The sequence below is a fragment of the Triturus cristatus genome, chromosome 7 (genome assembly GCF_964204655.1).
Source record: "Triturus cristatus chromosome 7, aTriCri1.1, whole genome shotgun sequence".
NCBI lineage: Eukaryota > Metazoa > Chordata > Amphibia > Caudata > Salamandridae > Triturus > Triturus cristatus.
The window spans coordinates 1,718,662,640-1,718,688,413 of record NC_140590.1 but is presented as its reverse complement, the minus strand read 5'-3'; the positions used below and the strand labels follow the sequence as shown (position 1 = coordinate 1,718,688,413).

The 25,774-nt window shown below is 46.8% G+C and overlaps 1 protein-coding gene across 2 annotated transcripts in view; it reads right to left on the bottom strand.

Annotated features, from left to right (window-relative positions):
- Positions 1 to 24,982, bottom strand: part of LOC146812881 (glutathione S-transferase kappa 1-like) — a 259,603-nt gene extending 234,621 nt beyond the window's left edge. For both annotated transcript variants that reach the window (XM_085619951.1, XM_085619952.1), the window contains exon 1: positions 24,826 to 24,982. In XM_085619951.1, the coding sequence (XP_085476077.1) occupies positions 24,826 to 24,894 (69 nt within the window). In that variant the 5' untranslated portion in view covers positions 24,895 to 24,982. The remainder of the gene's footprint in view (positions 1 to 24,825) is intronic.
- Between the last annotated feature and the right edge of the window lie 792 nt (positions 24,983 to 25,774).

Sequence of the window (25,774 nt, the reverse complement as noted above, 5' to 3'; positions counted from 1 at the left end):
TTACTGTGTACAGTCTTACAATGGCAATTTGTTTTTCAAGCATAAACTGCTTTGGGTTCGAGTAGCTGCTCATAAATATTGTTTGCCACTTACACATGTAATCCATACTGTAGGACATCAACGTGCAGGGGCACACGCTATTGGAAATTCCATGTCTGATGAAGCAGCCAAATCTACAGTAGCCACAATTAAAGTAGCGGCAGTTACTAGGTCCAAGACTAGAATTGACTGACATTTTAGCGGCTATAGCCGCACCCAAGGAGGGTACTCTTTTTCCTCAGGGTTTCACAACACGTCACACTTAATCACATGACTTCTGAAAATGTGCCATTTGTGACTATTCCTACGGTTGGTGATCGCTTGATTCCCAACAATGACTGCAGGCTCTCTCTCATTCTAGCCTCCCATGAAAGATTGGCTTCTGCTCATGCAGTATTGTTGGTTACAGTTTCTCTTTTACAGCAATGCTACTGGTGGCGCAGGGTATATCAGCAGACTCGTAAATATGCCCTTTGTTGTGATTTTTCAACAAATGAAGTGTTCTACTGTCTCTCATCCACCTGAGGCTTATCTTTCCATTTCTAATCATCCATTTGGGTGTAATTATCTTGATCACTACGGTCCTTTAACATCCGATGAGGCATTCAAATATATTTTGGTTGCAGTGGATTCTTGCACTAGGTTCCGCTGGGTTTGGCCGCAGCAATCTGCTGACGCTCATACTGTTATAAAAGATTTGCATGTCTTTGTCGGGACATATGCCTGTGGCGCTTTCCAAGACTTACTGTGATTCGATGACGTCTTTGGGAGTGAAGGTGCATTTCTCGTCTCCACATAGGCCAGAGGGTAATTCTGTTGTGGAGCAGATGAACCGTGGCTTGAAGCAATCTTTAACAGCAAGGGTATTAGGTACAGGCAATGGCTGGTTAACTCACCTTTATGGGGTTCAACGTGCACTTAATAATCTCTCTCGAAGATCTCTGGGTGGGCGGACCCTGTACGAAATACTCTTTGGCATGAAAACGTTTGTACCGGACCATGATGCTCTGGACGTTGTGGTAGCTGCCGCAACCTTCAACGTAGATAACCACTATGCTGGACGCTCTGCCGAAAACACATTTGCCCTCAACCTCTCCATCGGATGCAGCAGTTCTGATTCCTGGTTCTGGCTGGCTTCCCAAAGTTGGTGATATGGTTTGTGAAGAAACAACGGATATGAAAGAATTCGGACCGACAGATCACGCTCATGTCCCAGCCCTTGGTCTTAAGGGCACCCGAACAGTGATTTTACCTCCACTACCTGGATACGAAGCTAATCACTTCATTCTAATTGAACATGTCAAGTTACACCATATGGCCAATTCTTAACAGTATACAACGAAGTGTCCCACAAAGGAGTATTTCTTTACAGCCGGTGAGCCTTGTACCTTCTGATTCTCCCTGGCTGCCGGAGGGGGACGTGGAGTATTTGGTGGACCAATTGTCAGTTTTACCATTCTCAGGTTCTATAACCGACATTGTGTATTCTGATCCACCTGCTGAGAGCCCTGCGGGCCAACAAGCCTCTGTCCTAGATTTGGACTCTTAGTCTCCGCGTTTTCAGCTGAGTTCTTCTGGATACTATATAGATCAGGATAATTTTTCTTCAAACAGTTCCTCTTCGTCTACACCGGCAAGGATTTGTGTTCTCATCTCTTTGTTGAAACACACTTATCTGGATCCCCCTTGGACATACAACTGGATCATGTTTTCCATGGTGTTCTTGTACATGAGGATTAGATTTTTGACAATGTTCTTCCTTTTGATTAATGACCACTACCTTCCGGAGCGCACCAACGTGGGATCGGTCAACGGAGTATTGGCCCCACATTCTTCCTCGCATAGAATGAAAAGAGACCTGACCCTTGTTAGCATTTCAGCGGTCCCAGTTTCTGATAGAATTGTATAGGATCAAGTACCATTCGATGTATATGGTCCCACGGAGACCCTAAAGATACAGTATGTATTCCGTGTTTCTATGGGAGATGTGATTATACCTGGGTTACAGTCAGATGACTGTGATGTCAATGCTGTGCATTCTTTGTTTTCTGAATTACAATATTACACTGTCTTTGATGCTGAAGATTTATATTTGTATTCTGCTAACTATGCCGAGCTATTTTGCTACCAACACTATGGAGGCCTTGAAAAATCCTAAAAATGTTACTAGACCTTCAGGTCTAGTGACTTAAATATTCTACGCAACCTAATTATAAAGCTTTTGACCCACAAACTGGTTAAAAATTATGTGATCCTGGGCAAGCATTTTAATTCACTGAGATGCCATTTTCTTCTTCATCACTCATGAGAACACCTTCAAATACGCGAGCTCCGCGTGTCTGCTGTACAGAAAACTCTTTTGTTTGATTTGTAGAGTAAACTTTTGCTCCATATATAATACCCATCTAGCCACATATAGGATACATATGGCCACTGACTTGCCTCTGTTCATTAACCGCATTGTTATCAGCACGGGGGCAGGAATGTTTCTCAAATCATGTTTAAAAACTGTCACTTTTATTAAATACATAACTAAAGCATAAAGTAGCAGCACACTGTCATTTGCAATCAGCAGATTTTACATTCGAAAGGCCACAGAATTTCCCACAGACATTTTGTTTTAAAACTATACAGTGTACAACGTCTGGGAATCGAGCGTCTGAAAATATTTGTCATTTACACATCACCAAGTAAAGTGTGCTGATTTGCTATGCTCCTATGTAAATCTTTGTTTGCATCACACTTCTGGATTACAAAAAAAAGTTTTCATAATTCCTGATATATACAGTTGTACTATGTACTATTCATTTACAAGCTGTTTAAATGTTGTTAGAAAAATACCCTGACATTTTGCAGCCTTTTTTCCACAATTATTGTCACATAACTCACTTGACAAAAAGCACTACCTATAACAAGAGAAAGAAAATAAAACACAATTTTCCAGGAACAGATAAGCAACAATTAATGACAACAAACTGACATTTGACCTCTGTCCTTGAACAGACTGCAAATGTGTCAAGAGAAAAAACAAGATGTAAAGGCCTCTTTATTGCTCATTCACTTTCCGAAAGAAAAGAACACCTGCTCCTTTCAGCTTAAGTTAACTTGCCAGTAGGGACGAGTAAATTCTAAAAATAGCTCAAACTGATAAAATCTCACTCGCAATTGCGAGTGGATTTTTTTTAGGCCTGCTATGGAAATCATTTTCTATATAGAACGAATGGACAGTGGCCCTTTTTTAATTATACTCAATGGGAGCATTGGCCTACTCCTACTCCATCACAGGGTAGTCCAAGTATGCAAAAGCTAAAATACACATATTTTACGAGCTATAACCTTTCAGACCCAGTTTCTTATTTCTTTAAATTAGGGCCTGTGACCCAAAGTAAATTAATCTATTTCTTTTCTTTAAATGAAAATGTAGCACTGAAGGGATAGGATTATTGGAAGGATATCATTGATTTAAAATCAGTATGGGGCACTAAGCCTTGGCAAGTGCAGGGCACTGAGTCCTTGTTGCTTGCATGTCTAATACCGATCCAAATCATTTTTCTTAATGACATCGTCCAACAAACTACTTGTCTGGGATTGGCTAAGATTAAAGAATTAAGTTCTCCCACTTTTCCATCATTCGCCCTTTATGATAATTGGCAAACTTATACAAATTATACGGAAGATCAACTCAATTGCATGATAAGAAACAGTACCATTAATTCCCCTATGGCGAACCCCGCGGGGTGGACTCTGTGGCCGTTGGACACGAACGTTTTGTCATTCACACTTTATGAATACTACTTCAGAGTTTTCACTACATAGACCCGATCCACACTACCCTCAGACCCACCATTTCAATAATGTCACTACTTCTTCTATGGGTAAATTATGTCAAAAATGGTTAGAACATTCCACACTGTCTTCTGTGAAACAACATCTTTCCTTTTGTCGGGTGACATAAATCTTGCTGATTTCCTTCTGGGTCCAAAATCCCCCTGTACTAAGCGTTTTGTTTATGCTGCGTATAATGAGTTTTGGGAAATTGTCACAACTAGAAGCTGCTGTACGTCTACAACAAATAGATCAGGACAATTTGGACCAAGTCTTCGCCATGGTCGATAACAGTATTAAAACATTGTCATCTCGTATTTATACCCTGGACAATATTGTCTCTTCTGTTATTGATACAGTACAAAATGAAGTGTCTACATTATATCACGGACATCAACTTAGATCAGTTTGGCAGTTTGGGTGGACCCTACAAACACTCAAAAATGGGAACGTTATTTGAATGCAAGTGCGCTGTTCCTCCCTTTCAATTTAACACGTAAACAACAATTAACTACCATGAAAGACGCCACATACACTATGTTACATATAGAAAAACGTGAATAACTTTACGGTAGCAGAAACTGATTGAGGTAGGGTTGGTATATGGTATGTATGAAGCACTTTCCCGTAGGTTGATATGAGCCCCTGGGTAGTAGTTACATACATGAGTAATGGTCTTACTATTTACATATTGCTGTCAACAAACAGAAAGAGAGGTTTTTCTAATGGGGGGGAAGAGCGTGACTCCACTGCCGGCCATTCCCTTGCATGTCAACAAGTAAAATTGCATGGCGTCTGTAATGTTCCTGCCCCCAATTTGGCTTGTTTTCTAAAAGGAACTCCTGTTCCCGATATTATTCCCAATCTCACAGTATCTTGTCCTTAATAATCAGGACTGCTGCGGTCTGCGGGCATCCCGTATGTGGTGACTGTTTCCCAGCTAGTAACTTGTTGCAACAGCGTATTGTTTCCCCCTCCGCCTGTGAGTGTAGATAGTTCATTGTGGCCTTCCATTCCAACCCTGAAAACAGACTTCAATAAGCTAAGCAGACTCAAAGCACTATTATTTCAACAAGAAGTAACTCTCACGTCAACCAGTGAGACCTTCGAGTGGCAGGTGGCAATAACGTCCAGTGAAATACAATCATTGTTAAACACGAATCTCCCCCTTCATTTCTGGGAACCGATACATCAAATATTTAATGCATCTGATACGACAGGCCTAGCACACTTTTTCAAACTCGTGTGCTCTGGCCTTATGTCCTCTTTCCAGACGATTTTTGGAGTTATTCCTGCTTTTATACATCCTATTTTTTCCAGGGTGTTCGGTGGTTTCCCACTGCTACTCTGCTTGATTTGTGACATTGTCCTCTTCCTACTGTTCTGCAATGGCTGCTCGATCTGTGGTTCTGCCCGGACAGGTACAGCTGCGACGTGAGCGGATGCGCCACTTTTTGGGATTAATGCCACTAGAAGCACTGGATGCAGATTTCTGTCCGACTTTTCGCTATGCATATTCCACATGTGTGCAACCTGTGTTTTCCTGCATCCGGTGCCCCTTCCAGTGGGCTCTGGATATCTGCTTGGCTACACCGTCACACCCTGCCCTGGATTATGAACTGTTGATGGGTCCGTGGAGGTCCCATAACCAGGACTGTTCCTTGAGTATTTGGCCTGTGTACAATCCATCGTCGGGGCCAGTGGCCCACATGGCATCATGCAGGCGCACACCGTCTCTTAGATCTTAGTTTCATTGAAGTCAATACACACTCTGTGGATGCTCCTGGCGACCACTGGATATGAGGAACATGTCTGTTCATTTCAGTTACTCAATTGGATGGCTGCACTCCTCAATTTGGAAGGTTCTGATGCCTTCCTGGAGTTGATGGCATTCCACTCGGCCGTATACATACTCTGCCCTGACGACACGCTGTAATAGGATATATTTTTGTGTACAAAAGATTCTCCATTCAGGTTGTTAGGGCTACTTCAAGACGCTTACATATGATGCTTTGACTCGGTTTACCACTGGTTTCTGTGTCCATTACGTGCTACTATCCTGACCAAAGGGAGGGTGTCATGTGGTCCTGGCAGCCATTGTCGTTTTCCCTAAGTTAGTCTGAGCCCATGCCAGACTGCCCTCTGCTTTGCGCACGTTACTAGACTAATATTTTTGCTTTGTGCCACATTGCAATTTTCACACAGAACCTACTGTTGGTTTGCGTTCTGCTCTTTCCTGGGATTTAGTCTGAACACCGCAGACAAGGTCGAACGACAATGCCCCTTGTTATGCTGTTCTGATCAGGCCATAGCACCTAGACGAAACACGCAGATGCAGCTATTGTTTGGGAACATGTACATTGATCATATAGGTATACTCAGGTGGGTAAGCTAGTTAGAGAGGGATCGTTCCAGAGAAGGGAGCGTAACAGCACCCTTGATGTAGACCTTCCATCTATAGACTGATGTATGGGGTCTGCTGCTAAACACCCAGCGATCTTCTAATATATAATCAGGGGACGGGGTTAGGTCTTACTGTCTTATACAATGGCAGCACCTTTTAGGATTTATGGACTACTTGCTATGCTGGCTGTATTTGTGTTAGCCATTTTTAGGTCAAGCGTCAGAGAAGGGAGCGTGACCGCACCCGTGATGTAGATCTTCCATCTATAGACTGAGGTACAGGGTCTGCTGCTAAACACCCAGACATCTTCTAATATATAATCAGGGGAGGGGGTAAGGTCTTACTGTCTTATACAATGGCAGCACCTTTTATGATTTACGGACTACTTGCTATGCTGGGTGTATTTGTGTTAGCCATTTTTAGGTCTAGCATCAGCGCACAAGCGCTGTCTGCAAGAACTACTGTAATCTCTATACTGACTGCAATCCTGCCTGCTGCTCACCATTGGATGATTCCAGCGTCGCTCTTTTCAGCCTTCTAATTGGTGCCCAACCCGATACCTCACTTCCGTTTTGCTCCTCGGGAGCACCGCTCAATTACAAATTGATTTGTCTTCATTAGTGGCCATCCGCAGATATCAGGTACTATTTTTTCCCCTGTCCCCATTTTTCAATAAAATGTTTTCAGATGCCGCTAAGCACTTGCAAACTAGTAGACAGCACTTACTATGCCCATCCACACCAGACATCGCTCCATATTTCATTATTTGATTTGAAATGCTGAGTAGTCCGCACTATGTCCGCCCGCACCAGACATCGCTCCATATTTCATCATTGATTTAATACGCCGACAAGAACTTATTTCTAGACACTACTTTTCATAAATTTCGTGTTAAGACCAACAGTGACAGCGCGTTCTTGCAGCCTAGTACTCATTTCTAGACTCTGCTTTTCATTAATTTTTTTTATGTTAAGACCAGCAGTGACCGCGCAGCACAACGCGCTTTCAATTTATTTGCAGTGCCCATTTTACGAGCACCGCTCTCTTTTTTTTCACTAACAGGCTGTTTCGAAAACAATCTCGCTTTTTTTCAGTGGAGGGCTTCTTTGCTTTAGGCAGCCTTCACTTTGTCACCAGTCCAGTTTCATGTGCGTGCCACACGTGTTCTTCAGAGTCCTTATAGCATTGCATTTTCGGCCACAGTAAGCAACTACTACACAGATTATTTATACTTCTTTGCAATTAACACAAATGTAGAAAAAATCAGGTGTTACAACATTTGAAAAGACAGGACTGGTTATTATTCTTGCTTGAATGTTATTAATTTAGACGTGGTGCGACAGAAAAATTAATATGCACCCTAAAGTCTTGTCCGTGGGTATGTACACTCTGCAGCAGCCGACAGGCTAGAACGGTGGTTCCTGGACAGGGATGTGGAATTCCTATAGCCCGACGCCCAGGACATATTGTTTGGGGTCAAGGGCAACAAGTTTTCATGTGTATTTTGTCCTTGGGACAAGTAGGCCCAACCCCCTGCAGCACAAACCCTTTGGCTGCCAATTTGCAGTACCACATTATGGATCAGGGAAGGGCACGGTCTGCAGATAAGGTAATATTTTTGTCCATATGTTAATGCTGTTCAAACTTGTATTTATTGTTCGTTAATTGAAAGCCTTTATTATTAGGGTGAGCGCTCTAAGTAAATGTTGTAAGTTCTGACTGCACTACTGACGGTGGTGTAGGAGAGTAGGGTCTGCAATCCTAGGATCACCCAGATTTTTTTGCTTTTTGCTTCATTGGTTTACGACTTTCCCTGGCTGTGGGCCTGCCAATCAGACCCACAGCCTAGCTGTTCTCTCTCGAAATTAACACACATGTACATTAGGTGCATCCACTAATTGGAACTGGGCCGCCTTATCAGTCCCTGTATCAGCATACCACAGGTATCCAGGGCATCGGTGTACCCAGGGCCTACCAGGGGCTGCAGCATGTATTATGCCACCCCTGGATGGCCGCCCAAATCTGACACAACTGGCTGCACGACAGCTGGGGCAAGGTGGTGTAATCACCCGTTGCTGTAGGTGTAGTATTCCTATACCTAACCCTAAAATGGACACATGGATTCCTATCAGTCACTCCTATGGCAGGCCTTATCAATCCTGAAGGCAGAGTGCGGGGAATCATGTGGGATGGTGCTCTGGCGCGAGCTGAGCCCGTCGACGGCTTGTGGAACCAAGTCCTAATAGCCGTTCCATGGTGACGCGTGCCAACTACCTTAAAATGCATTATAATCCTCGCGGTTACTTGCTAACTCTGGCATCGCATCACCCACACATGTCGAGTAAGGTGTCATACGAATTGGAATACGAACCCCTCGCCAATTCTGGCGACGGGGTTAGCATTCTCCCCTTTTAGAGGGGCACGACATGGAAGTAACCTTGAACCCCGGTTAAAGTTGACTCAAGCCTCAGCATCACAAAATGGATGCTGCCACCAGACACAAGTCTGACCTCCTGCTGCTGGGAGACCTTCCAGCGAGGGGAGCTTGGACAAAGGGTTTCCTGTCGAGGGCGGTGTTAGCACCATCCCAGACAGGGTTTGTGTATCCCAGGTAGGCAGGGCTGAAAGGAAGGTGATTGCAAGTGGCACCCCGGTGCACACTGTGCATAGCCCGGCTCAAACCAGTTTCGGGGGCAACCCTGCCCCTGAGCTGGGGCAAAGCCGGACAAAGGATAGGGGTGTAACCACCCCCCTCCTGGCCCCACCCATAGGTAGGACCTAGTCACGGGCCAGCCCCTTTTCCTAGAATAAAGGTAGGAGCGAGTCCCCTTCCCAAATTGGATAATTCTGAATCTTGAACTACTTTCCACGAAAGGAACTCTTGACTATTTCTGAAGACTCTCCCTTGTGGCTAAGGAGTAGCCACCCTGCACCAGCAGGCACCACCTAAGCGCTTGCGGTTTGCTGTACGTCTCTCCCACGGATCAAGACTGCCCAGCTCGACGAGACCCGGGTTCCCTGCCATCTCTGACCTCTACCTACATCGTCAGCCCAGCTGAGATTCGTAGGTGTGACGAGACCTGCGGGACCGGCCATCTTCAGAACCTGCACGACGCTTATCTAGCACGCCCACCGAGGGACCCTCGAGTGAGTGCACCTAGGGTTTGAGAAGCCCTAACCCTGAGCGGCTCCAGCACCGAAGTCTGCCTCCCCAGCATCCACGAGATCTGCGTGGGGGCCCTTCTGCTCCTTGCTGCTCACCGCGTTGTCTGACCACTCACCGACCGGCTTGTGGCCCTCTTCACGACGCACCACGACAGTCTTTCATCACTGGTCTGGTTGCTCCAGACTGGCTCTTGCCCCCCTTCCACAGAGGAGTACCTCGGACCCTCCTGGTCCACTCCAGACGCCATCTTGACTCCACCACGTGGGTTTGCCACTGCCAAGACCTGCTGCCCCACTCCTGGGCCCAGCATCATCGACAGCAGACACCTTCGTGGGACAGCTCGCCCTCCATCCTGGTCGCCGCCGCGCCTCCTGGTCCGAGGAACAGCCGAGTCCGACGTCATCCACTCACCTGGTCGAGGTGACTTCATCCGGTACCTTCCTGGTACCCACACGATCGCTGGCTAGCGGTTGAGAACTGAGTCCCCTCTGCTTTCAGGTTTCCTTCATCACCGATGCAGGCTTGGATCTCGCTGAACATCGACACTGGTCGCCTGCCAGCAACTTCTTCTTTCAGGCTCCTGAGGCTACAACGAGGACTCCCGACATCTTGCTGAACCCCACGCAGCCGCAGCCTCTGGGCTAGGTAACTCGAGCATCTCGGTGCTCCATCGTAGGTTCACTCTACAAGTGTCCAGTTCCTTTTTCGTTTAGTCCCACTGATCGGATTCCTCCGGAATCAGTAACTTTAAACTTTCTAACCTCTCCCATTCCACTTGCAGTGTAAATGGTTTCGTGCCCTTCGGGCATTTGTGTAAATTGTGCAACCAGAAGTATTTTCCTAAGAGTTTTGTATTGTGCTTAGCTCCCTGACTCATAAAGAGCCAGGGTAGTCTTGTTATAAATAAATATCCTTTATTTTCATAACAACTTGTGTGGTGTCCTTTCACTTGGCGTTCAAGGGGTATATGTGATGGTAAACAGCTGGCTTAACACGCCCTCTAGAGTTTAGCCTGAAGACTGCTCTTGTCCACGCTACTAGGATAGCTGGTCTATAAGGTTGACTTACAACCAATCATCAATAAGGGTCGTTTGGAATGATACACAGTGATCACTAGAATAGTGAGCACTACATATCAGGCCAACTTCTCACATTGGTGAGCAGCGGTTGGGATTTGAGCTTGCTGTTGTTTTACCACACACGTATCCTAAGAACATCAAGTTGAAAGATCACATAAGTACCCAGGTACATATAACTTAACTTAGAATACTCTGAGTTCTACTGAACCAGCTGTTGTAGTGTAACAGGGCTTAGCACACCCTGACTACAACTCTTAGCAAGGGATCAGTAGGTAAACACATAGTGTAGGTAGGTGCATCACTTACACCTCACTAGGAAGCATGTCGGTCCACGGAGAGTCTGCAGAGACTCCCTTAGTGGTCATTGACCCTCCACTGGTCATGTCACGATATGCAGCTCTTAGCTTCACGGAGATGAGACAGCTGTGTGCCTCCAGGAAGCTAAACCAGGGTTCTAACCCTACCATCACATTTCTGATAGGTCTCTTAGAGACTTACGATGCTAGGAGGTCCTCTAACACAGGCCCCCCTAATGCTGATGGGAACATGCCTCCCTTAGAGGGAACCCTTGGTGACCCTGACCTCGACCTCCGTGGTGAGGAGGAAGAGGAAGAAGAGTTAGCAGGAGACGAGGCAGACGGAGGTCCCGTAGTAGTCAGTAGGCTCACAAGGACCAACTTAAGCAGGCATGAGAAGGGAACTGGGGGAGCCCCGGGCCCACGCTCAAGCAGGCGTAACCTTGGGAACGGACGAGCTAGGTCTCTCTCGAGAGGCTCTAACAGATCTGTTCGAACACATGTTTCTCAGGTATCTTCTCAGAGAGGAATGACATCCCCTCAGAGAAGGGAGCACGAAGCGAAGATGAGGGAAGTCAATCTGAGGATCGAGCGGGAAGAACTTGCCCTCGCCAAAGAAAGACTTGCCTTGGCCCGAGAGCAGAAATTGAGTGGGTTAGATCCCACTGGTGGCAGCATTCTCAGAGAGAAAGACAGGGGTATAGATACTAAACACCTGAGTAAAATAGTGCCCCTCTTTAAACAAGGGGACGACATCCACAAGTGGATAACTGCTTTGGAGAGGGCTTGCACTGTCCAGTGCGTCCCCCCAAGTCAGTGGGCAGCTATACTGTGGCTCTCCTTTGAAGGTAAAGGACGAGACAAGCTCCTCACTACGAGAGCTGAGGATGCTAACAACTACCAAGTCCTGAAGAATACACTGATTGATGGGTTCGGCTTAACCACCGAGCAGTCCCGGGTGCTGTTCAGGGACACCCAGAAAATTCAGTCTCAGGATTCGGCTGACTTTGTCGATTGTGCCACTAAGGCTTTAGAAGGTTGGTTGCTGGGTAGCAAGGTTACTGATTACACAGGATTGTACAATCTTATCATGAGAGAACAGATTTTAAACAACTGTCAGAACCAATTGTTGCATCAGCACCTTGTCGACTCGAAGCTGACCTCTCCCCAAGAATTGGGAAAGAAGGCAGACAGATGGGTCAGAACAAGGGTCAAGCAGAACCAGACTCAGAACCAGGGTGGTCAGAACCAGGGTGGTCAGAAGAAAGCAGACCAAAAGGGTAGTAACAAGAACGAACAAAATGACCAGAAGTCTTCGACAGGCCCCCAACAAACCAAAGAGGGTGGGGGTCAGGTTTCACAGCAGAAAAAGAAGACTCCAGAAGGCCAGTCAAAAAGGTGGTGCCAATACTGTAAAAGTAAGACTCACTGGTTTAGTGAGTGCACCAAGAAAGGAGGGCAAACTCCTGCCACTGCAGCCCCTAAGGCACCTGCACCCCCTAGTACAGTCAGCAGTGGTAGTGCGCCTCCCAAGGCATTAGTTGGGTTAACCTTGGGAACTGAGGGGAGTGACGACTTAGTTGGCACGCTCACTCAGGCCGTCCTTGTCTGTACAGGGGATATGGATATGTCCCCTGATGCCAGTCCCAATACTTTGGGCAAATACAGGCAGACGCCTTTGATCAATGGAAAAGTGGCTCAGGCCTACAGGGACACTTGTGCCAGTGTCACCATGGTGACGCCTACCTTTGTGGACCCTGGACAGATCATGCTAGGTACCGATTACCTAGTGACCAATGCCAGCAATGTCACTACCAATCACAGTATGGCAGTTGTTGATTTCTCCTGGGGAGGGGTAAGTGGCCCGAAGAAAGTTGTGGTTAGTTCAGACCTCCCCGTAGAATGTCTGTTGGGCAATGATTTGGAAACGTCACAATGGTCAGAAGTGGAGCAGAGGACTCACATGGAAATGTTAGGCTTGCCAGCACATGTCCTTGCTGTGACCAGGTCACAGGCCAAAAGATGCCCCACTGAACAGGTGCTGGATCCTGGAAGAACGGACCAGACACCATCCAAGAAAAGGAGCAGTAAGGGTAAGGCCTCGCCTTCCCCCTTGCCCCAGGTCGTGGATCAAGTCTCTGAGGAGGCTGACCTTAAAGAACTAAGGGAAACTGAGCCAAAAGAGCTTGAACCTGGTCAGGTTGAGTTTCTGGGCTCAGGGGGACCCTCTAGGGAAGACCTGGGAAAGGCACAGTTAGACTGCCCCTCACTTGAACCCCTCAGACAGCAGGCTGCTGCTGAGGCTGCAGGGAACGCCACAGGTACCCACAAAGTGTACTGGGACGATGGACTCCTGTACTCCGAGGCAAGAGACCCCAAGCCTGGCGCGACCAGGAGGCTGGTCGTCCCCTTGTCTCTGAGAGGTTTCCTTCTTACCTTGGCCCACGAGATTCCCCTTGCAGGTCACTTAGGCCAGAATAAGACTTGGGACAGAATTGTTCCACACTTTCACTGGCCCCACATGTCCGAAGATACGAAGGAGTTTTGTCGCTCCTGTGTCACTTGCCAAGCCAGTGGTAAGTCAGGTGGCACGACAAAGGCCCCCCTCATACCACTGCCGGTGGTGGGGGTACCCTTTGAACGGGTGGGGATCGACATTGTCGGACCAATGGAACCCCAGACAGCATCAGGGCACAAGTTTATACTGGTGGTGGTGGACCACGCCACCAGGTATCCTGAAGCTATTCCTCTTAGGACCACTACAGCACCTGTTGTGGCACGAGCCCTAGTTGGAGTGTTCTCCAGAGTGGGCTTCCCTAAGGAGGTTGTCTCTGACAGAGGTGCAAACTTCATGTCGGGATATCTGACTGCTATGTGGAAGGAGTGTGGTGTCAACTACAAATTCACCACACCCTATCACCCACAATGCAATGGGCTTGTTGAGAGATTCAACAGGACCCTAAAAGGGATGATTCATGGACTACCTGAAAAGCTTCGGCGGAGATGGGATGTCCTGATACCCTGCCTCTTGTTCGCCTACAGAGAGGTCCCGCAGAAGGGGGTTGGCTACAGCCCTTTTGAACTTCTGTTCGGACATCCTGTAAGGGGACCCCTTTGTTTGGTAAAGGAAGGATGGGAGAGACCCCTCAAAAAGCCGGCATCAAACATTGTGGACTATGTGCTCGGTCTCCGCTCGCGGATGGCTGAGTACATGGAAAAGGCATCTAAAAACCTTGAGGCGAGCCAAGAATTACAAAAAGCTTGGCACGACCAAAAGGCTGTCCTGACTATGTATCAGCCTGGACAGAAGGTGTGGGTGCTGGAGCCAGTGGCCCCAGCAGCACTCAAAGACAAATGGTCTGGGCCCCACACAATCATTGAGCAAAAGGGAGAGGTCACCTACTTGGTAGACCTGGGAACTCCCCGGAGCCCCCACAGGGTGCTCCATGTAAACAGGCTCAAGGCATATGTCGACAGGGAAGGCATGGGCTTGCTCATGGCCACAGATGAGGGGCAGGAGGAGGAGAGTGACCCTCTCCCGGACCTGCTCTCTCAGAACCCTGACGATGGGTCAGTAGATGGTGTTGTCTTTTGTGGCAGCCTCTCTGGACATCAACAAAAGGATTGTAAACAGGTTCTTCAATCCTTACGACATATGTTCTCTCTGACACCCAGTCAGACCAATTGGTGTACCCATGAGGTCGACACTGGGGACAGTCTGCCCGTAAAGAGTAAAATCTATCGACAGCCTGATCCTGTCAGAGACTGCATCAAGACAGAGGTGCAGAAAATGTTGGAGCTGGGAGTCATTGAGCCCTCGGACAGCCCCTGGGCTAGTCCAGTAGTTCTCGTGCCAAAACCTCACACCCAGGGCGGTAAGAAAGAGATGAGGTTTTGCGTGGACTACAGGGGCCTCAATGCAGTCACTAAGACTGACGCCCACCCGATACCAAGAGCAGATGAACTTATAGACCGGTTGGCTTCGGCCAACTACTTAAGTACATTTCACCTGACAGCTGGGTATTGGCAAATCAGGTTAGCTGAGGAGGCCAAGCCCAAAACAGCATTTTCTACCCCGGGTGGGCATTATCAGTTCGTGGTAATGCCCTTTGGTTTGAAAAATGCACCTGCCACCTTCCAAAGGCTGGTGAATCAAGTTCTCACTGGGTTGGACGACTTCTGCGCGGCGTATCTGGACGATATCGCTGTCTTTAGCTCCACCTGGGAGGATCACCTGGTCCACCTGAGGAAAGTGTTAGAGGCTCTGCAAAAGGCAGGCCTCACTATCAAAGCCACTAAGTGCCAGATAGGGCAGACACAGGTTGTATACCTGGGCCACCTTGTAGGTGGAGGCCAGGTTCAGCCATTGGAGAGCAAAATACAGGCCATCCAGGACTGGGCTCCTCCAACCACCCAGACTCAGGTTCGAGCTTTCTTGGGCCTGACTGGTTATTACCAGAAATTTGTCAGAAATTATGGATCCATCGTGACCCCGCTAAACGATCTGACAAGTAAAAAGATGCCAAAAAAAGTTCAGTGGACAGCAAGCTGTCAAAAGGCATTCGATGACCTAAAGCAGGCCATGTGCACAGCGCCTATCCTAAAGAGTCCAGACTACTCCAAAACATTCATCGTCCAAACAGACGCTTCGGAGTTGGGTGTGGGAGCTGTTCTATCTCAGCTGAATTGAGATGGTCATGACCAGCCCATAGCTTTTATTAGCAGGAGGCTGACCCCCAGAGAGAAGAATTGGTCAGCTATTGAGAGGGAGGCCTTTGCTGTGGTTTGGGCCCTGAAGAAGTTGAGGCCATACTTGTTTGGCACTCACTTCAAGATTCAGACCGACCATAAGCCCCTCTTGTGGCTAAATCAAATGAAGGGTGAAAACCCCAAACTACTTAGGTGGTCCATTTCCCTACAGGGGATGGACTTCACAGTGGAGCATAGACCTGGCACTGATCACGGCAATGCAGATGGGCTCTCCAGGTATTTCCACTTAGAGCAAGAAGACTCACCTGGTCACGGTTAGCTTATTGTCCCAAAGTTTGGGGGGCTCATGTAGGAGAGTAGGGTCTGCAATCCTATGATCACCCAGATTTTTTTGCTTTTTGCTTCATTGGTTTACGACTTTCCCTGGCTGTGGGCCTGCCAATCAGACCCACAGCCTAGCTGTTCTCTCTCGAAATTAACACACATGTACATTAGGTGCATCCACTAATTGGAAGTGGGCCGCCTTATCAGTCCCTGTATCAGCATACCACAGGTATCCAGGGCATCGGTGTACCCAGGGCCTACCAGGGGCTGCAGCATGTATTATGCCACCCCTGGATGGCCGCCCAAATCTGACACAGCTGGCTGCACGACAGCTGGGGCAAGGTGGTGTAATCACCCGTTGCTGTAGGTGTAGTATTCCTATACCTAACCCTAAAATGGACACATGGATTCCTATCAGTCACTCCTATGGCAGGCCTTATCAATCCTGAAGGCAGAGTGCGGGGAATCATGTGGGATGGTGCTCTGGCGCGAGCTGAGCCCGTCGACGGCTTGTGGAACCAAGTCCTAATAGCCGTTCCATGGTGACGCGTGCCAACTACCTTAAAATGCATTATAATCCTCGCGGTTACTTGCTAACTCTGGCATCGCATCACCCACACATGTCGAGTAAGGTGTCATACGAATTGGAATACGTACCCCTCGCCAATTCTGGCGACGGGGTTAGCATTCCCCCCTTTTAGAGGGGCACGACATGGAAGTAACCTTGAACCCCGGTTAAAGTTGACTCAAGCCTCAGCATCACAAAATGGATGCTGCCACCAGACACAAGTCTGACCTCCTGCTGCTGGGAGACCTTCCAGCGAGGGGAGCTTGGACAAAGGGTTTCCTGTCGAGGGCGGTGTTAGCACCATCCCAGACAGGGTTTGTGTATCCCAGGTAGGCAGGGCTGAAAGGAAGGTGATTGCAAGTGGCACCCCGGTGCTCACTGTGCATAGCCCGGCTCAAACCAGTTTCGGGGGCAACCCTGCCCCTGAGCTGGGGCGAAGCCGGACAAAGGATAGGGGTGTAACCACCCCCCTCCTGGCCCCACCCATAGGTAGGACCTAGTCACGGGCCAGCCCCATTTCCTAGAATAAAGGTAGGAGCGAGTCCCCTTCCCAAATTGGATAATTCTGAATCTTGAACTACTTTCCACGAAAGGAACTCTTGACTATTTCTGAAGACTCTCCCTTGTGGCTAAGGAGTAGCCACCCTGCACCAGCAGGCACCACCTAAGCGCTTGCGGTTTGCTGTACGTCTCTCCCACGGATCAAGACTGCCCAGCTCGACGAGACCCGGGTTCCCTGCCATCTCTGACCTCTACCTACATCGTCAGCCCAGCTGAGATTCGTAGGTGTGACGAGACCTGCGGGACCGGCCATCTTCAGAACCTGCACGACGCTTATCTAGCACGCCCACCGAGGGACCCTCGAGTGAGTGCACCTAGGGTTTGAGAAGCCCTAACCCTGAGCGGCTCCAGCACCGAAGTCTGCCTCCCCAGCATCCACGAGATCTGCGTGGGGGCCCTTCTGCTCCTTGCTGCTCACCGCGTTGTCTGACCACTCGCCGACCGGCTTGTGGCCCTCTTCACGACGCACCACGACAGTCTTTCATCACTGGTCTGGTTGCTCCAGACTGGCTCTTGCTCCCCTTCCACAGAGGAGTACCTCGGACCCTCCTGGTCCACTCCAGACGCCATCTTGACTCCACCGCGTGGGTTTGCCACTGCCAAGACCTGCTGCCCCACTCCTGGGCCCAGCATCATCGACAGCAGACAACTTCGTGGGACAGCTAGCCCTCCATCCTGGTCGCCGCCGCGCCTCCTGGTCCGAGGAACAGCCGAGTCCGACGTCATCCACTCACCTGGTCGAGGTGACTTCATCCGGTACCTTCCTGGTACCCACACGATCGCTGGCTAGCGGTTGAGAACTGAGTCCCCTCTGCTTTCAGGTTTCCTTCATCACCGATCCAGGCTTGGATCTCGCTGAACATCGACACTGGTCGCCTGCCAGCAACTTCTTCTTTCAGGCTCCTGAGGCTACAACGAGGACTCCCGACATCTTGCTGAACCCCACGCAGCCGCAGCCTCTGGGCTAGGTAACTCGAGCATCTCGGTGCTCCATCGTAGGTTCACTCTACAAGTGTCCAGTTCCTTTTTCGTTTAGTCCCACTGATCGGATTCCTCCGGAATCAGTAACTTTAAACTTTCTAACCCCTCCCATTCCACTTGCAGTGTAAATGGTTTCGTGCCCTTCGGGCATTTGTGTAAATTGTGCAACCAGAAGTATTTTCCTAAGAGTTTTGTATTGTGCTTAGCTCCCTGACTCATAAAGAGCCAGGGTAGTCTTGTTATAAATAAATATCCTTTATTTTCATAACAACTTGTGTGGTGTCCTTTCACTTGGCGTTCAAGGGGTATATGTGATGGTAAACAGCTGGCTTAACACGCCCTCTAGAGTTTAGCCTGAAGACCGCTCTTGTCCACGCTACTAGGATAGCTGGTCTATAAGGTTGACTTACAACCAATCATCAATAAGGGTCGTTTGGAATGATACACAGTGATCACTAGAATAGTGAGCACTACATATCAGGCCAACTTCTCACAGGTGGTTCCAGTATAAAAATGTGTACACACATGTTCAAAGTTTAGCAATATGAGGCAATGTATAATGCTCCCAGAATGCTCTCTGATTTGATGCAAATATTTGCAGAAGCTTGAAAGCAAGATTGATGATTCTTCGGTTTCAAAATAAAATGTTCATAAAAAAATGAAAGCAGGAAAAAACAGTTTGCTAAACTACTGTAAAATTTCAGGTACCATTTCTTTGCAGCATCATTTAGTAACATGTGTTGATCCATGCTAGTATTTCCCCAAAATATTCATAATGGAAAATCAGTGTAACCAGTTTCAATAAGATTTTCGTAAACAAATATAAACAAGCACTAGCAAAGCCAGTAAGTCTGAAATTGGTGGTCAGCTTTTTAGTTTTGTCAATGTGTGAATTGTTTTGGCATGGTTTTTGTAAAACCTTACTGGTGTGGGAGCTGCAGGGCCCTCACTGTTATAACAAACATTGGCAAAAGCAAAAATTATTTTTGGTCTCAGAAAGCATACGCTGACACAGTAGCTTCTGGCACTGAACAAAACTACTTTGTGTGCCGATATGCTCCTTGTGAAAGAGCAGAATGCTGTCACTCGCAGTGAAGCCAGCCGATGCAGAGAGAGAGACAGAATTTTAATAACAGCAAAAGGTCATGGTCAATGCCAGACCAAATTAGGGGCCCAATTATTAAAGAAAGTCTCAAAAGTGCATCCTTGGTCTATGACCTTGCACTAAGTGCAGCTATACGGCTTTCGTGAATTCCCAAGAATTTACAGAAGTAGGACAAGAAATAGTATCCCTAGAAAATATTTGTGAACTGCATTTTAGCATGAGCAAATATGCATGTGTAGATTTGCTCATGCTAAACTGACTATTTGCAAGTTCGCTTTGCCGCCAACCACTTTTTTCCCCACTCTGGAAGAAGATTTACATCTGCCATTGTCAGGGGTAAATTTCCAACATTTCTCAGTATGGGAAAAGATTAGAGAAGAGTTGTTGAAAACCCTTAAAACATGCAAGTTAGAAGGTTTGCACAGACTCAAAAGGGCATTCTAATCCTGGAACTATTGCTTACCACTACCTTCAGCCCCAGTATGTAGATCAGCAGAAACGTGGCAACATAAGGGGATTGCAAGTATTCAAACTACTATGGTATGAGCCCTGGTATAATCGGAGAGGCTATATCAGAGCCCTTATATAATGAGATAGCTACCATAATATGTTGCTGCACTCATGGCACTTATGGCACCAAAGGGGCAAGTGGATTTTGTTACAGGACAAGTAGATTTATGAAGCAACCTGCCCCATGGACAAGTAGATATTTTATTAAATTCCACACCCCTGCTGGATAAGTGACTCAGTGCAGGGTTACGAGCTGGCGTAAGGCCTCCAGGAAAGGAATGCAAAGTAAGGGAACTGTGATGCTGTGCACAATTGGGACGGCGTGTGGAAGCGTGGGGGCGTTGTCAAAGCCATAGTAAAAAAAATATTCTGTACGTTTTTTCAGTCTTTTATCTTCAGGTATGAACATATAAAATAAAACAGCTTAAATGTAAAATAAATGCAACTTAATCAGAGGGAAATGCACTATCGTATTTTATGAAACCTCTGTTAGCTAATGCACTGCTGCGTTTGTGTCTAACTAGACAGCCACAAACTGAATCCTGGTTGGAGCAGTGGAGAATAATTAGGGGCTAAAACAGGCCCCTGCAGCTCAGGGACCTGTGTTATGCCCCTTTAAATCGCACACACTTCACAGCTCTAAAAACACTATTGACTCAGCATAACCTCAAAAAATGTTCTAAAGTATAGTTTGTGAGGAGTTTCTCCGATATTAAAAGGAAAGAGGTTTGTCCTTTTTAGGTTAAGCCTGAGCAGCACATGCGCTTCTCTGCGAGGCATTCTGTATTAAGGTATGGACTTGAAGCTCCGATCACATTTGTCATTGGCTTGTGTCATTGTCCACTGTAAACAGTGATTTTTAATTGGTTAATAGGTTTAGCAGTCCTTCCTTAGAACTGCCTTGTCTTGTTTTGTAACCTCCCATGAGGAAACCCCTGTTACGTGTCGGTAAGGTTTTATTACAGTCTCCAAGCACTATTTTCTCAAATAGCTCTGCCCTGCCTGCTGTTGCAGGCAGGACACGCTCTCTCCTAATGCTTTTTTTCTTTTTTATAGAACAGGCGCCAATCGCATTTGCAATGCAATAGGTCTCGCATTAGCAAGAGTTTAAGCTATTAGCATTGTAAATGACAATGCCTTTTATTTATTGGTTTTAAAAACAACACAAATAAAAAGGCATGGTCATTTACAATGCCAAAAGCTCAAACTCTTGTAAATGCGAAACCTATTGCTTTGCAAATGCTTGCTCTACTTGTTGTGGCACGTATACTGCATACTAGACCACGTTAGTTAAAATAAACATTTTAAACTTTTCTTGTTTCTCTGTCTAATCTGATTGTGGACTGTTACGAGAATGAGAGCTAAAGGGTGTCCTGCAAACGCGATTCCTGAGAGGGTCAGGAGTGTTGTGTTCTGGGGTGTCTAACCACTTGTTCCTCTGTGAGTGAGAAGGAGGGCAGGTGAGACACTATAGCTAGTCGGTCCCCGGACTCATGGGTACCCAGGTGGTAGGATGACCACAGGCAATGGGTTACAGTTAACATCTAAAGCCATGTAAGAGTTTTTAGAAGCAAGAGGTATAAAACACAAGAAATGTGCTGTGTAACATGAAGGGACAATGACATAGTTAAAAGGTTTAACAGGACGCTGAAGGAAACAATTCAGATTGCCGAGTTGAAAGGTTTGACATGGTGAAATGTAGAGTGGAGTATGGGAACATGCCACATACAACTACAGGGAATAGTCCATTTGTACAGTTTAGGGAGCGCAACCCACATTAAAAAAAGTATGTCCATCATGGAAGAGAGTATATCGTAAGGAACTGTTGCATGTGGCACACCAGGTGAAGGAGGGAAGGATGATAGAGGTGCGCATTCAAGAAGACACAAAACAGGTAAGAGATCCGTAAAGCGGTCAAACCATGGATATTGTGATGCAGGATGTTTAGCGTGTTATAAGTTCAAAAGGGCACCATTTGGGCTGGCATCAGCAGCAGCCTTATTCCAAAGACTGATGCACAAAATTTTCAGGGGGGGTCAGAAACATGATCATATTCCAGGATGACATCTTAGTAATGGGCAAGGACAAGGATGACCATGACCAGCGGTTATTCCAGGTGCTCAATACTCTACAAGAATGTGGTATGACTACTGAGTACAATAATGCAGGTTTGCTGAGAGGAAGGTCGCGTATCTTGGGCATGAAATCACGGCAGAAGGAATTAAGCCTAAAAAGGAGCTACTTAATGCCATTCGTAACACACCGGTACCACGGAGCAAAGAGGAATTGAGAGCCTTCTTGGGTCTGGTGGAATTTTATTCAAAGTTTGTGCGAAATTTTTCAGCAAAGACATACGACATCGGACAATTACTATAATCAAAACAAAAGTTTGAATGGTCGTCTTGTTGTGATAAGACTTTCAAAGCACTCAGAGGAAATTTGCGATGCACCACCTCTGCAGGGTTTTGACCCAGAACTTACAAGCGTGGTTACTAATGATGAGAGTGGGAGGGGTATCGGAGCTGTTCTTAGGAAACTAATGAAGCGGGAGTGGAGGTAACCATTGCGTTTGCTTCTCGCTCACATACACCCACCAAAGAGGTATTCGGTCATTGAGCGAGAGGCACTAGCGTGTATGGGGCCTGGACCACTTCCGATAGTACATTTGGGGCAAGAGAGTCATTCAACAGAGTGACCACAAACCTCTCACCAGGGTACTTACTGCAAAAGGGTTGCATACTGCATCACCCAGGTTAGTACGAATGTCAGTGAGATTGTTAGACTACAATTATGATGTACAGTATCTACCAGGTGCAAAGAATGTAGTCGCTGACTTTCTCAACCGGTTACCTCTCCCTGACTGTGATGAAACAGAATGCAAGGAAGAGGAATTCAGAGTGGCAACCGTCACTGAGGAATTTCCAAGCTCTTCAAAAGAGAAGTGGTTAAAAGCATATGAAGAAGACAACATTTTGAAAGAAGTAAACAGACTTATTCTTCACGGTAGGCCCAGCAAGAAACATTTGAAAAATGAGCTGAGGACATACTGGAAACTTAGAAATGAGTTGTTGGTGGAGGGTGGAATTATTATGAGTCAAGGAAAGGTTATTCCACCAGAAATACTAAGAGACAGCATTATAGAAATTTGCCATGAAGGCCACTTGGGTATCAATAAAACAAAACATAGAATTAGATATTGGTGGCCGGGCTGTGACATAGAAATTGAGAGGAAGGTCAGGAACTGTGTGCAGTGTGAAAACTCAGACAATTCCCAAGTCACACTTAGACCCCTGTTGCAACCTATGTCTTGCCCTCGCATGCCGTGAGAAAGGGTTAGCATTGACATCATGGGACCCATAACTGACCAGGGAGAGCAGATGTTTGTAGTAGTATTTGTTGACCATTTCTCAAAGTGGCCAGAGATAGACATACTCCAAAAGACCGAGGCAAGAACATTATCAAATTTCTTGACAAGATTTTCAGGAGGGTAGGCTTACCTAAATCCATTGTAAGTGACAATAGTACACAGTTCACCTCTGAAGTCTTCAAGAAATACTTAGATAGAAATGGTGTCACCCATAGGAACTCTTCCGTGTACCATCCAGCAGGGAATGGAGCTGTGGAACGGTTTAACAGGGTGGTTAAAGGTACCATACAGTTAGCCAACAATAATGGGTTGAGTTGAAGAAAAGAATTGCACAAAATGATATGGGCGTACAGGATCACCCCCAGTGTAAATACGTCCTTTAGCCCCTTTAAATTGATGAGAGGCAGGACCCCCATGTCAAAAGACAACATAGGTTGGCTTAAAGTAGCTAGGAAAGCAGAGTGGTCTGCAGATGTGGTAAGGAGGAATGTTCAAGACGCTCAGAGTGCAAGAAGCGATTGGATTCTAAGCACAAGTGCAAACCACAGTCTCAAAGTAGGAGACAGAGGAGAGTGGAAAGGAGTGGATTCATCTAAAAAGGGCAGAAACGATATTCACAACCCCTGGTTGTCGAAAAAATCTTCTGCAAGTCTGTTCAACTTAGTGATGTTAAGGTGTGGCATATGTCTGCACTCTTCTTGTGTGGGAAAACTGCTGATTGTACGGGTGACTGTGGTATACCCAAGAACATAGCCTGTCGTGCACAGAGTAATCCACATCCAACAGATGGTGTCCCACATAGCCCCCACTGGTTTCTAGATGATATGTCAGAAACAGAGGAAGGTAGCAAAAAGTCAACTGTGCATTCCCAGTCCATGGGTGTTGCTGACCGCTCTTCTCAGGGGCACATTGAAACGTTGGGTGAACACCTCACCATGGATAGCAGCGATGCTAGTGATGTACCATGCATGAGTAGTACCAACCCATCAGAAGATGATGATTCCGCAGATGATTCTGTAACACTGGGTGGGTGCACTGGCAGGTTTGGACGGGTCATTGTCAAACCTAGCAAGTTTAAAGACTTTGTATGTGATTAATTTGTATGCACCTTATAGGTTATTCTGTTCTTCGGCCTTAGTGCTCCCATTTACCTTTTCCCCTTTGGGAAGGAAATGTGTTGTGTTCACTTTGTTCCCCCTAGTTTCCTGTACCCCCCTCCCCAGGCGCAAGGTCCCTGCTCGCGCCTGCATTGTGATTGTGAATTCTAGAATGCCAACGGATTTCAATGAGTTTGTATTACCGTTGACAGTTAGAACTTAGCTGCCTGCTGCGACGCACTGCTCCCGATTTCTGTGTCCGCATAACCTTTGTACAAATAAAGGTTTTACTTCTTCAAGTTCGTGTCGCAAGTTTCTTTTTAAAGACATAATCCAAATCTACGAAGAAACGAAAACAGCTGCATGTTCGTATTTTTTGGAGGCGCGTACCCTTAGTATTTCAATGTCAAGACAATTAAGTTAGCAGTGTGGGAAGGTGGATAAAGCTGTACATTTGTTTTAACTGTCCACAAATTACTCTTTACAATGTAAGAAGTAGTGTTTGGGGACGGTCAGGAAATCTAAATGGTTTTACCGTGTTTACTCTCTTATGCTAGTTCAAAGCAAAGTATCACACCCCAGTGAGGTTCCAGGTTTTAGTGACACTTGTCCGTATAGAGTCAACGTAGAGAAAGGCGAGTGAGTAAAGTCTGCAGGGCGGGTGACCCCCTCTGGGGTCCGTGTGAGGTCTTAAACATACCCAAAGATGGACATAACTCCAGGTTATAAGTAAATAATGTCATATTGTTCTGATAATCTATGAACTAAGGCAAGAGGAGGCCGCTCGCCTCACCTCGAACCCCAGCCAGGAGTAGGGGGACACCACGTCGTAGAAGAGCTCCAGGACTCGTTTGCCGGCCATGGCTGTTGTAGGTTCTGCAAGGGGGTGAGGGGTGCCTGAACAGCGCTACTTCCGGCCCTCGGTAACGCGGGAAGACCCGCTGGGGAGAGTTCACGGGTCCGGAAGTGATGTTAGAGTGACATCACCCCAGCAGCGGAGCTGCGATCAGGCGTCAATTGCTGCCACCTGGTGGCCGAACGGGGACTGGCAGCTTGGCGCCTGGTCTAGGCCCAAGTGTTGGATGTGGGGATTAACTTCTGTTTATGCAACAGCACAAGGACTCCACGTTCAGTCCTTGCGAGGCGCCGCAGGATGTCGTGTTGAAATAATAAAACAAAAGATACACAGCGCCCGTAGGTATATTGTTTCCGATTTATACCTTGCAACTACAAACACGCATTGTTTAGACGATTTTAGAGAAAGGTTTGGCGCAGAAGTCTGGCATACCACATATGTCACAGCAGGTCAGCAATTCACGACATGCTGTGGGGGCATGGTTTTCAGTAAAATAAAACCCTTAATTTGTGGAATGAGTCATAGAAGAAGAATCTGAGGCAGAAAGAAATTCGTGGGGCCAGTGCCACAGTGAAAACAAACACAAGTTTATTTTTTATTTTTCAGTCATGAAAAACACTTGGAATTTATGGCATGCAAGCGAAAAGCAGCATGTAATAGAAGAAGGACTACTGCAATATCAATATTATAAAAGGACATACAGCCAATTCGTGAAAACAGTAACTAGTTTGGTAAGGTGATAAATGTCATAGACAGCTTACCTTTTCATTAAGGCTCAAGCCACGTGAAGGTGGGTGTCTTTGAAAATATCCCACCGGCACAATCTGGGAAGTTGTAGCATAGTTAGGCATGAAACGGGATGGAGAAATTAGTGGCACATGTCTCC